The sequence below is a fragment of the Hevea brasiliensis genome, chromosome 17 (assembly GCF_030052815.1).
Source record: "Hevea brasiliensis isolate MT/VB/25A 57/8 chromosome 17, ASM3005281v1, whole genome shotgun sequence".
NCBI lineage: Eukaryota > Viridiplantae > Streptophyta > Magnoliopsida > Malpighiales > Euphorbiaceae > Hevea > Hevea brasiliensis.
This window is the reverse complement of record NC_079509.1, coordinates 22,306,788-22,319,191: the sequence shown is the minus strand read 5'-3', so window position 1 is coordinate 22,319,191 and position 12,404 is coordinate 22,306,788. Positions and strand designations below refer to the sequence as shown.

The 12,404-nt window shown below is 35.3% G+C and overlaps 2 protein-coding genes and 1 non-coding gene across 6 annotated transcripts; 1 reads left to right on the top strand and 2 right to left on the bottom strand.

Moving 5' to 3' along the window:
- Window positions 1-1,209: 1,209 nt before the first annotated feature.
- Window positions 1,210-6,253, top strand: LOC110669102 (protein NUCLEAR FUSION DEFECTIVE 4). 4 transcript variants are annotated; one of them, XM_058139853.1, is made up of 5 exons: window positions 1,210-1,719; window positions 2,846-3,759; window positions 4,358-4,446; window positions 4,606-4,936; window positions 5,965-6,253. In XM_058139853.1, the coding sequence occupies exons 1-4, from the start codon at window positions 1,405-1,407 to the stop codon at window positions 4,845-4,847; spliced, it is 1,560 nt and encodes a 519-aa protein (XP_057995836.1). In that variant the 5' UTR covers window positions 1,210-1,404; the 3' UTR covers window positions 4,848-4,936; window positions 5,965-6,253. The 4 variants fall into 4 exon arrangements, with proteins under 4 accessions (XP_057995836.1, XP_021686293.2, XP_021686294.2 ...); XM_021830601.2 differs by having other exon boundaries at window positions 1,211-1,719; window positions 4,358-4,910; XM_021830602.2 differs by having other exon boundaries at window positions 1,211-1,719; window positions 4,358-4,914.
- A 151-nt stretch (window positions 6,254-6,404) lies between these two features.
- Window positions 6,405-7,196, bottom strand: LOC110669112 (uncharacterized). Its single transcript, XM_021830608.2, has one exon. The coding sequence runs from the start codon at window positions 7,194-7,196 to the stop codon at window positions 6,405-6,407; it is 792 nt and encodes a 263-aa protein (XP_021686300.2).
- A 3,752-nt stretch (window positions 7,197-10,948) lies between these two features.
- Window positions 10,949-11,056, bottom strand: LOC131175734 (small nucleolar RNA R71). The gene has a single exon (XR_009145923.1). It is a non-coding gene; the product is annotated as a small nucleolar RNA R71 (small nucleolar RNA).
- Between the last annotated feature and the right edge of the window lie 1,348 nt (window positions 11,057-12,404).

Below are 12,404 nucleotides of genomic sequence, written 5' to 3'. Positions count from 1 at the left end.
TCTTACATTTTTTCTAATACTCTAATTACAGATTTTATCTAGTATAGTATGACCACTTATCAACCTTAATATTCTCTTCTCCGCAACTCTTATTTTAGACACATACGATTTCTTCAGTGCCCAACACTCATTACCATATAACATGGCCAGTCGTATGACTGTGCGGTAAAATTTTCCTTTCAACTTATTGAGAATCTTGCGATCACATAAAACTCTAGTGACACTTCTCCACTTCAACTATTCGGCTTTAATCTTATAACTAACATTTTCCTCAGATCCCCCTTCCACTTGAACGATTGAGCCGAGATATTTAAAGTGATTACTTTGGGGCAGTACCACTCTATCCAAACTAACTCATTCTCTATCACCAGTTCGACCTTCACTTAACTTGCAATGTATGTATTCTGTCTTCATTTTACTTCACTTAAAACCCTTTTGACTCTAGAGTACTTTTTCAAATCTCTAACTTTCTATTGACTACTTTTTGCGTCTCATCTATTAGAACTATATCATTTACAAATATCATGCATCAAGGGATACTCTCTTATATATATTTCGTCAATTCATCTAAAACTAATGTAAAAAGGTAAGGGCTTATAATTAAACCTTGGTGTAATCCAATTGAGATAAGAAAATATCTTGTGTTCCCTCCCACTGTGTGCACAATAGTAGTTACTCTTTGATACATATCTTTTAATACTTGTATGTATCTAATCGATACCATCTTTTATTCTAATACTCTCCATAAGATATCTCTTGGAACATTATCATAAACCTTCTCTAAATCGATAAAAACTATGTGTAGATTAATTTTGAGCTATAATTATATGTTTAGTGAATAAAATTAAATTAATTTTGAGCTTCTAAAATTACATTCAATGTAAAAGATTAAAATACTTAATTTAAAAATTAAAATATCCAAATAAAATTACAAAATCATGCAAACGTCTAGTACTTTATGTTCAATTAACTTAATATTATGCCACTTAATGTCTATTTTCACAATATCTTGGCATAATTTTTTTTTTTCAAAAAAGAAATACCTAAATACTAAAAAAAATGTGCTTGAAACACTTGTGAGCTCAGTGTTATTAGAGTTCTCGGTTAAAATTAAAACAGATTTTACAGCAATTTAAAAAGAATAGAAACAAAAATTCTAATTTAGAGAGAGAATCCAGTTGGGTGAGGAGAAACAGAACAGAGGGGTGAGAGCGTGTCCATTCCAATTGTCAAGTCATCAAATGTATTCAGTTTGGGACAAGTGTCACACCTTCCTCCTACTTCCTTCTTGCTTTGCTCTATCTCTTCCACTCCTCAGTCTCTCTCTCCAACATTCAAAGCTCTTCTAGCATGAAAGGAAGGAGAATTAATTAATTAACCCACTGCCCTCCCCATTTGTTGTCAATGAAAGCAGGGACCAGACCACCATGGATAGGACTTGGAGTTGCTGTATGGGTGCAAATAGCATCTGGGAATGCCTACAGCTTCCCTCTCTATTCCCATTCTTTGAAATCTGTTCTTGGTTTTAACCAGCACCAGCTTACTATGGTTGGGGTTGCTAATGACATTGGTGAGAATATTGGACTCCTCCCTGGTATTGCCTCCAACAAGTTCCCTCCTTGGGCCATTCTATTGATTGGTGCTTTTGCCTGTTTCATTGGTTATGGTGTTCTCTGGCTTGCTCTTAGCCGCGCTGTCCAGTCTATGCCTTATTGGTTGGTGAGTTTATACTGACAATGGTTAATTAACCTTCCTTTTTCTTTTTTCGAACTTTTTATGGAAGTCTTGGATATCCATTTGATGTTTTAGTTAATGGGTACTGGTAACCCCTTGAGATAATTGTGTTGGAAGAAGGTAGAATGATGTTTGAGTTCAATGCATTTTTAAATTCACAGCGATTATATTGATTATGAGATCAAATACCAACTGAATTTTCTTATTTATGGATTGGAGTGATTCAAATTCAGAAATTGATTTAGAGGCAGTGATCTATGAATCTGGAGTAATTTTCGAAGTAATCTATATACGAAGTTTGTCTTGTAGTTTATGAAAAGTAAGGCTCATTTATATTTTTAACCGTGCAACTTTATCATTAATTTTTGATCAATTCAGTGCATATGAGTAGGTAAAGTTCTAATTGATCTGCCCTTGGCCGTTGCCTGGAAGAGTAAAGAAATGTTTTGATGCTTGTGGAAAAACCTGAATTGATCACTATGAGCAAGGGGCAATAAAAATTATCAACGTACTTTCCAAAATAGCTTGGAAACTTAGAGCTAATCATGTTAGTAAAAAGATTTGTGTGTTTGCAGTTGCTATATTTAATTAATTATTCTTCAAGTTGACTTATGCCATAAATTATGATGGACTTACACTACAAAAAAAATCCGCATTACCAATGGCAAATCTGTTGGTAAGCATCCTACATTTACAGAGTTGTCAGTAATTTCCGTTGGTATTTATTACCTTTTATGTAGTGTTATACCATCATTTAGTTTAGTAAAATTAGCTTTTTATATTGTTGCTAATGGCAAATATTCATGCATGTGAAAGGTGGAAGCTTTTTTCAGAGGAGAATGAAATGAATGAATCTGTTAAAGGAACGCAAGTTTCTTTTTGAGTTGTATGCAAACAAGTAGGAATATCTTTTAATTGCTGAAATGCTGATTTGATTCCTGGTTCATATGGTATATTTTTTAATCTATTTGACATATTCTATGCTCCAGATACTTGGTGCTAACTTAAGGTCAATTCTGCTACACCTTTCTTGGGTTGATTGGCAAGTATTTTCATGTTGCTTGCTTACGAAAATGAACTCATTCTTCTTCTCCTCTTTATGGTGTTGCAGCTATGGCTTGCACTATGTGTTGCCACTAATAGTAGTGCTTGGTTGAGCACTGCTGTACTTGTGACCAACATGAGAAACTTCCCTCTTAGTCGAGGCACAGTTGCTGGTATTCTCAAAGGTTATGGAGGAATCAGTGCTGCAGTGTTTACTGCAATTTACAGTATGCTGCTTCATAGTTCCTCTTCTAAGCTTCTGATGTTCCTTGCACTTGGAATTCCTGTTCTTTGTTTCCTTGTGATGTATTTTGTAAGGGCTTGTACTCCAGCTTCTGGTGAGGACTCTACAGAACATGCCTATTTTCTTTTTACCCAAGCAGCCCTTATTGCACTCAGCTTATATATTCTAATAACCACGATATTGGACCACATGCTTCATTTGAGTGCCCCAATATCTTATACTTTTCCTGTCATAATGTTTGTCCTTCTGATGGCTCCACTTGCAATACCCATAAAGATGACATTTTGTTGCACTAGGACCAGCAAATCAGGGATGCTTGACCGATCAATTGCTTCATCAGACAATCTGATACAGGGAGAAGCAAGTGCGGACAAAACTGAACCATTGCTCAAGTCATCCTCATCAGCACTGATACTTGGAAGCTTTCAGGAAAGTGACGAGACATCTGTGGCAGCTAATATGCTTCTAGCTGAGGGTGAGGGGGCAGTGAAGAAGAAGAGGAGGCCCAAAAGAGGGGAGGATTTCAAATTTAGTGAAGCTGTAATCAAAGCTGATTTCTGGCTTCTTTTCTTTGTTTACTTTGTTGGGGTTGGTTCTGGGGTAACTGTGCTCAATAATCTGGCCCAGATAGGTATTGCTCAAGGTGTACATGACACCACAATCTTGTTGTCTCTCTTCAGCTTTTGCAATTTTGTGGGACGTCTTGGTGGTGGTACTGTTTCTGAACATTTTGTCAGGTTAGCGCATTCTGTCCATTTTACTCATTAAGGCAATTGAATTGAAATGTATCCATGCTCAATTGGTTTTGTATGCTCATCATTCTAAATGGTTTTTGATATTGGAGAAACAGTATTTTGTTGTTTTACACTTTTTAACCTCGCAGTGGATATCAAAATGATATTTAGTTTTAAGCTTGTCTTGTGATGGGTGTCATCAAAAGGTCAGGAGCAAAATGCCCTTCCATCCATTCAATTCAACATTTTGGACTTCCAGTGAGAAATAAATTGTTGCTGTTTTTATTTCATTATTCGAATGTGTATCCAAGCATTAGCCTTTGCAGTACTGATGGATTTTGGGTTTGTGGTTCGAATCTTCATACAAGACGGGAAGAAAATAATTTATGACAAACTCTACTCATTTTCTGAAATCTGTCATAAAATATGGGTATTAGTTGCCATCTGCTTTGAATTTTCTTCTGGGCCTATACTAAAATTTCAAATTTGTGCATCATAAGTGGTGTATGTATTTGTGCCTAAATGTTATTCATTGCTTAATTTCCCTGTTGTATTACTTTGGCCTTGTTTTAATAACATGTCGGAAATTTATTTTTTACAGGTCAAAAACAATCCCACGTACAATATGGATGACGTGCACTCAAATAATAATGATCGTAACATATCTGTTGTTCGCTTCTGCCATTGATGGTACCCTTTATGCTGCAACTGCATTACTTGGGATTTGCTTTGGGGTTCAGTTCTCTGTCATGATTCCAACAGTCTCTGAGCTTTTTGGCTTGAAGCATTTTGGTATATTTTATAATTTTATGTCACTAGGGAATCCTCTTGGTGCATATCTTTTCTCAGGTCTCCTTGCAGGATATGTATATGATACTGAGGCAGCAAAGCAACAAGAACTGAATATGTTGCTTGGCTCAAGCATCTCCTGCATGGGTCCACATTGCTTCAGACTCACATTCCTGGTTCTGGCTGGTGTCTGTGGGGTGGGATCCATCTTGAGCCTAATTCTAACTATGAGAATATGGCCAGTTTATGAGATGCTTTATGCTGGGGGTTCCTTCAGGCTGCCTCAAAGCTCAATTCATTAAGATTATTGGAGTGAAGCATGGAAGTTTGAAGTCATTTAAAAAGGCCATTCTACTGAAAAACATGTTAGTATGTAGCTGCTTCAACACTAGTAAGTTTAATATTTATAGGAGATTTATATTATCAATGCCAGTGCATGTTTGAATGGCCATCCATCAATTCAACTTGCATCTAATGCATAACTACGTAAATTATGGTGAATCCAAATTAGATGATGCTCAATTCACACCATTGCTTGAAATGTGTGCATTCCACGATAACTATTTGCTGAGGATTTATTTTGCTAAAGAAACTCAAATATAGTTGAATAACATGAACGTAACTGAAAAAGGAGTTATAATGATCATGAAGTTCTGATAGAGAAATTTTGTCAACCGCATAAATTTGCATATGATAGGAGCATAAACTAATCTGCAATTGATAAGCATGGAAAACATCATGATTTCATGATCATTATGCCACTAAACACCTTTCCCTTGGGCTTCAAACCTATTTAAATCCATGATGGAATTATTTAAACAAAGCTTAATAACGTGCCTTGGGAAATTACTATCCTCATCAATTAGTCATGACAGCTATGGTGTCCTACCCTCATTTAGGAAGGAAATTGCATAGGAAGGCATTGTATTCTCATTTGTCATCTTTTAAATTTACAATTTTCAATTGAATGTCTGAATATTACTGCATTGCATTTTTTTCTGATATTATAGGATTGATCAAAATTAATGTTTGTAACTGTTACTAAATGCCAATCATCAGAGATTTTTTGCTCAAATCTCAACAGGAGGGTCATGGTAGGTAGTTTTACCAAGCCAATAATGATCACCTTAACAACTCATCAAATCATGCAAACTGTTGCATCTATAATTTGTATTAAATTAAAAACAGAAGTCTCATTTTTTCCCCTCATGTTAGTTAAAGTTGCTGACTTTAATATCATTTGTTGTTGGCCTTGTATTGAAGTTGATCATTTTTTTTTTCTGATTAGTTTGATTCTACAGGGGGAAAATGACAAAATAACAAAAATTTATAAAATATAAATGCTCTGAGTTCCTATATTTAGTTATTACATTGAATGAGAGTAGTTGCTTTAGTTATAATGAGTACACTTGATTGCAGGGATGCAGAAAGTGACACAGCTAGAGAAACAGAAATCAACAAACTGATGTAACGTGTTTTAGCATGAAGATAGTTCTCAGACAACTACATGAAAGCTGTCTTTTATTACAGAACCATACTTAGGTTGCAGTTGTAGCCGAGTATTCATACTATTAAGTGTCTGGTGTGTTCATACTTATACTTGAACTGCAGTACTGTAGAAATTATTGAATACACGTCAGTTTTAATCTAGCTTCTTTACTTTGTTGCTGTATTGAATCTTGAATCAAGAAAGGTTCCGAATACTGAAGCACTCTTATCATATTAACATTAGATAGAAACAAGTAACAAAAGAACATGGAGTTTGCTTCTCAGAAGGATGAAGCAGAACCAAGATCAACTCTCAGATGAATTAGAATGGGAGCAAACTGAATAGGGAAGAACTTAAGAAAGTACCCATTTCAAGTGGGTTTCATGTCCTGAAAGAGGTGAGACCATAGTGACTGATCATCATAATCATCAGTTGTCACCCTGCCCTGCTTGATTCCATCCAACGGCCTAGATATTATTGGGCTTCTGCACCCAGCCGTCAACCTCTGTTGCACAATTCCATCTGATGTCCCATATAACTTCGGGTTTGGGCTCCTATAAGCAAACACCAACCTGTCGTTCACTTTCCCTTCCAAAGGCCCAGATAGTTTGAAGCTTTTATTGTTGGGCATAGGCATCAAATTCTCTGGCACCCTTCCATCTAAAGGCCCTGATAGCTTCAGGTTTCTATGGTTTAGCATCAAATTCTCTGGTACTCTTCCATCCAGAGGACCTGAGTTTGCTTGTCTCCTGGTCCTGAGTACTGGAGGCTTTTCTACCTGGAGCTCCTTGTCACTCTTGTATTTTCTTGTCAAGGCTCCTCTCCACTGCTCTCGACATCGAGGTGGCTCAGGCAGTGCCTTAAACACCGACTCCTCATGGAAAACCAACTTGCTAATACACTTCTTAAGGCTCTTTTTGGTTTTGTTGATTGCGAAAATGAACTTGGAAAGCCCAGTTGTGCCTGTTCCAACTTCTTTCTTAGCAAGCTTGAGTATTTCCAGCCTGTGTTTGGCTATCGAAATGCCCATACTTTGCAGAAACTCATGGTTGAAGTGGCTTAAATCCTCTTCTTGGAGCTCATTTCGGGCAAAAGCTAGGCCATACTCGTAGGTCAGTGAGGGGTCAAGGCCACTTCTTGATAGCCAGGAGAACCAATCCATGGCTAGCCTTGATTGTGCCATAAGATGCAAGAATACAAGGTAGTCATGTGCTTTATATGAGATACATCCTTGCATGAGAGATGGTCCTTTGACATATATATAACAAGTAGATAAGGAAAGAGAGAAGAGCAAGTAAACGGGGTTGGGCAAGTTGCGATTGAAAATTTGAAAATTTTTTTTTATTAAATTTGTAAGGTAGTTGAGATTGAAAGTGACAATTCATATGGACGTTGAGGTCAGTAACTTTCTTACCTCATGCCCAATAATTAGGTCCAAGAAGGGTTTACTATCGGATGATTGATTTTCAATAAATCCACAATGTTATATGTTATTTCAAATTTTATATAAATTAAAATAAATTATAAATTATTTTGAGTTAATGAAATAAAATCTAATAAATGCAACAAATCAAAATTTATCAGTTTTAAATTGCCATTAATATCTAGCGAATGCCCACCTAGTGGTTAAGCTTCACTGTTGAAACAAGAAAAAAGGTGCTTAAATGTTTACCTAACTGTTCAGCAACTAGACTTTTGTAAACAGTTGATTAAAGTGGTTAGATGACCCAGTTGATTGCCTTGGACTGCTTAGTAATGTCCATAATAACTTAAGCTAAAGCTGTGTGTTTAGACACTTCTCATGGCTGATTTAGGATAATTTGGAGGGGATTTTCTCGAGTAATTGTAATCAATGAGATTTAAACTTTAATGTCTATTTTTAAATAAAAGCACCTTCATTTGTGAATCAGTGAATGAAATGTTTCCATCTGATGTAAAAATAATTATTATAGTACCAAATCTACACATGATAAGAATCAGTGAATTATTTAAAGAATCATATGAAGTAAAAAAAAAATTTAATTATGATACTCATAATTTGACTTTAAAACATCTCAAACTATATGTATAAAAAATAAAGCGTAATATTAGTGAATTTTTAGATGAATGGCCTAGGCAACAAAAAGAAAAAAAAATCTAGAAGCTTTTTTTTTTTTAACCAAAGGTAAAAGTTAATTCATTGATGGAGATCAATACATTGAAGGGCTCAATAGTCTGGCCCAAAGGAGTAAAATCGTAGCAAATCTTTTTTCCCCCTGAAAATATATGGATTTCATTGAATCAAGGAGCCAGAAGGCCAAGTACAAACTCATATTGTTTCAATGGGTTACAGAAAAAGGAATTAGCATGTAATGTGATGCATACATTTTACATAGTTAATTAAGTTAGATTTCATGTTCATTTATTGATTTGTTAGTCATTTTTAATTAATTTTATTAGTCATTTAGTTAATTTTGCATAATTGACAATTTCTAGACTAATCTATAATTTTATTTTTGCTTTGTAGATAAAATGGTATTTTTGAGGGACTAAAAAGTAATTGTACAAGTGAGGAGTAATTTCCAGATCCAAAAGTGCTAAAATGAAGCTTGAAAATTAAAAATTGTGAAGTTACTGAAATCTGCATGACTTGCTGTATAACTTGTGCAGTTTTTGCATAGGAACTAGAAGGAATTAAATATCTACCGAAAAGTGCATAACTTGCGGCATAGCTTATGTGGGTTCCATATGTAGCTTCAAGGAGGAGACCTTACGCCAGTCGAAACTTGCACAACCTGCTGCATAACTTATGCACTTTCATGCCTTTTCTCATGCAGCTTCACGGAAGAGACTCTGCACCTGCCGAAACTTGCATAACTACCTGTACGACTTGTGCAACTCTTTATGCAGCTTCACGGAAGGAATTCCCAGATGGGCCAAACTTGCATAACTTGCCGCATAACTTGTACAACCAGTTATGCACTTTCACGGGAGGCATCAAAACATGCAGAAACTTGCACAGGCAGCCCGCATAACTTGTGCAACCTCACAGGAAGCCCTTGTAACCGCTAGATTTGCACAAAATCTTGCATGACCTATGCATTTTTTCATAAATGATCTGGAAAGAAAAGATTCTCCCACGTGAATCGATGACCACACATCATTTTAGATTTTCTTTGTTAGAGAATATAAATAGAGAATTTTTACCTCATTTGGATATACAGAAAAAAAAAAAAACAGAGGAAGAGAAAAAGACACAGAAAAAGGCAAAGGAGAGGAAGCAGCCGTCATTTTTTCTCTTGCACCAAATTTGGAAACTTCTTCTTTTCTTCACCATTTTCTACCTTTCCATTACTGGGTTTCTTTGTTCTTAGTTTATTTTCCATATTTATTTCTATATTTGAGTAGAATCTTTTGTATTAAATATGGGTAGTGAGTAGTTTTCAAGGATTCTAGAGTTTGGGTATGTAATATTTAAGATATTTTATGGATTTTAATTGGGTAATCCATATTATATAGTTTTTATGAGGTTTCATCCATTTCTTGTGTACTCAATGATATGCTTAGTGTAGGATCCCATTAAGTAATGTTCATAATCCATGATTGAAGCACCGAAAGGAGTAAACCTTGAGATAGATAATCAAAAAATCGGACTTAATTAACTTGGGTTTAGAAATAGACTAAGGATTAAGAGGACTAATAGATTGATTAAGGAATCTAATGGGTTTTAATTAATTTTAACTCTACGAAAGTAGGATCGAGTTAATTAGAACACTCTTTGTCTCACTCGAAAGGGTATTCAAAGGATTTAAAAATTAATATCCTTGAAACCTCATAATTCTCATGTGTTTGGATAACCAATTTAAAATTCCAAAATAGCTTGAATATGAACCCTCAAACTCCAAAATCATTTTATCATCATTGATTGTTAGTTGAGTTTGATTGATTAACAATTCAATTTTTGCCACACTTAATTTTGTAGGATTTATTTCTTATAAACATAGTTGGATTCCCATTTAGGTTGTTTCTTAGTTGATATTGCAATTATGCTCTTAAATTCCATTCTCTTCCTTTTATTACCTTTTTAATTTAAATTTAGCTATAATCAGTTAATTTTACATCAATAATTTAATCACTAACACAACTGTTCGAGGGAATGATATCTTATATATACTACTTGTGCGACCCGTGCACTTACGGTTGGGCCACATCAAGTTTTTGGTGCCGTTGCAGGGGAGTTGTTTGTTTAAGATTGAATTCTTGATTATTTTAGTAGTTTATAGTTTTTATTTTTATTATCTTTTCATTTTTTGTTTGTTTGTTCTTTTTAGGTACTTTTTGACCTTTTATGAGAAGAGCTAAAAGCACAAGTAACACATCTCTATTGTTTAATCCTGAAATTGAGAAGTTTTGTAGATCCAATAAGAAAGAAACCAAAAGAAGAAAAGAAGCATTGAGAGCAACTAAAATTGAAATAGAAATGGTTGAAGAAAGAGTTAGAATTGGTGGAATTAATCAAAATAATGAAAATGAAGCTCGAGGGGAAGAAGTTGTTAATGCTAATGTGCCTAGGGGAAGTATGATGGATAATGAATTCCCTCATTTTGATGATTTGAGAGAAAGCATTGCAAGACCAAGGATAGATGCAAACAGCTACAAGATGGATTTTAGAGTACTACAAATGATTTAGAATTCTCAATTTGAGGGTCATCCTTCAGAAAATCCTCACACTCATCTTAAGAAGTTTGCTATGATCTATGATATGCAAAAGCAACCAGGAGTGTCTGATGATGCAGCAAGGCTGAAATTATTTCCATTCTCTCTGAAGGATAGAGCATTGGATTGGCTTGATTCTTTACCTCACAACTCAATTACAAATTGGGAGCAGCTCACTGATGCATTTCTTGCCCAATATTTTCCAACTAGAAAAACACAAGAGTTAAGGAATCAAATGATAGCTTTTAGGTTAAGAGAAGATGAAACTCTCTATGAGTCATGGATGAGATGGAAGGAGTTGGAGAGACAATGTCCGCATCATGCCATTCCAAAATGGATGATAAATCAGAATTTTTATACAAATGTCACTCCTGTTATTAGAGGGATTATTGATGCTCAAACAGGTGGAGAGTTCATTATGAAGCATGAAGACGAAGCCTATGAGTTGTTGGAGAAAATTGCAAAGAACACTCATCTTTGGAGTAGTTCAAGAGGGCCAGCTCCAACACAAAAGAGACAAGCTGCTGGAATGTATGATCTTGATTCATTCAATATGATCAACACCAAATTTGATGCACTTACAAATGTCTTAGCAAAGAAAATGGAAGATTTAAGCATGCTGGTTACCTCATCATCATCTTCAGGAAATTCTTAACAAGTTACTTATGTAGAAGGAATTACCAGCTGTGGAGCAGATTTTGGTGAATAAGCTGCCTATGTGGGGAACTATGGAAACAAGCAGATGGGCAACCCTTATTCTCAAACATATAATTCAGCCTGGAGGAACCATCCCAATTTTTCATAGGGTAATCAGCAAAACCAAGAGCTAAGTCAGAATTTTCAACCACAATAATAAGGGAATTCATATCAGCAGAATAAGCAACAGATGCTTAAATTTCAGCAAAGGAACACAAATCCTACACCTCTGGCAAGACAGTAAGAGCAAGGTTCTACCACAGAAGCACTATTGCAATAAATCATTGCCAATCAAAATAAGCATGATGAAGAGATGAGAGAGATGAAAGTAAGATTGGAGCAGCTGTAGACACATAACAGAATGTTAAAGAATTAAATTGCACAGCAAGCATCCTCTTCAGGTACCAAGTTTTTGGGAAAGCTTACAAGTCAGCCAAAAAACCCAAGAGAACATTGTCAAGCTATCAAACTAAGGAGTGGGAAGGTAGTAAACAATGAAAAGTGTGAAAAAAGTGACAAGAGAGAAAATGGGAAAGAAGTTGATGAGAGTGAAATGCTAGAAAATGAAAAAGAAGAGAGTTCAAGAAAGAGTAAAGAGGTGGTTGAGGAGAAAGAAAAGAAATATATACCTCTAGAGCCTTACAAGCCACAACTTCCTTTTCCACAAAGATTTCAAAAAGCCAAGCTTGACAAGCAATTTAGGAAGTTCCTTGAAGTCTTGAAGAAACTATACATAAATGTGTCTTTCATTGATGCTCTTTCACAAATGCCCTCTTATGCAAAATTCTTGAAAGAAATAATTTCAAACAAGAGGAGACTTGAAGATCATGAGACAGTAGCCCTGACAGAAGAGTGTAGTGCCACACTCCAAAGGAAACTTTCTCCCAAGCTTAAAGATCCAAGAAGTTTTTCAATTCCATGCCACATTGGAGAGTCATGTTCTACAAAAGCTTTATGTGATTTAGGGGTTACTGTTAGT

Bases quoted from the DNA above. Each gene is read 5' to 3' on its own strand.
- LOC110669102 (XM_021830601.2), top strand. From the start codon at position 1,405: ATGAAAGCAGGGACCAGACCACCATGGATAGGACTTGGAGTTGCTGTA. The intron at 1,720-2,845 runs GTGAGTTTATAC...ATGGTGTTGCAG, and splicing joins AGTCTATGCCTTATTGGTTG to CTATGGCTTGCACTATGTGT. The intron at 3,760-4,357 runs GTTAGCGCATTC...TATTTTTTACAG, and splicing joins GTTTCTGAACATTTTGTCAG to GTCAAAAACAATCCCACGTA.
- LOC110669112 (XM_021830608.2), bottom strand. From the start codon at position 7,196: ATGGATTGGTTCTCCTGGCTATCAAGAAGTGGCCTTGACCCCTCACTG.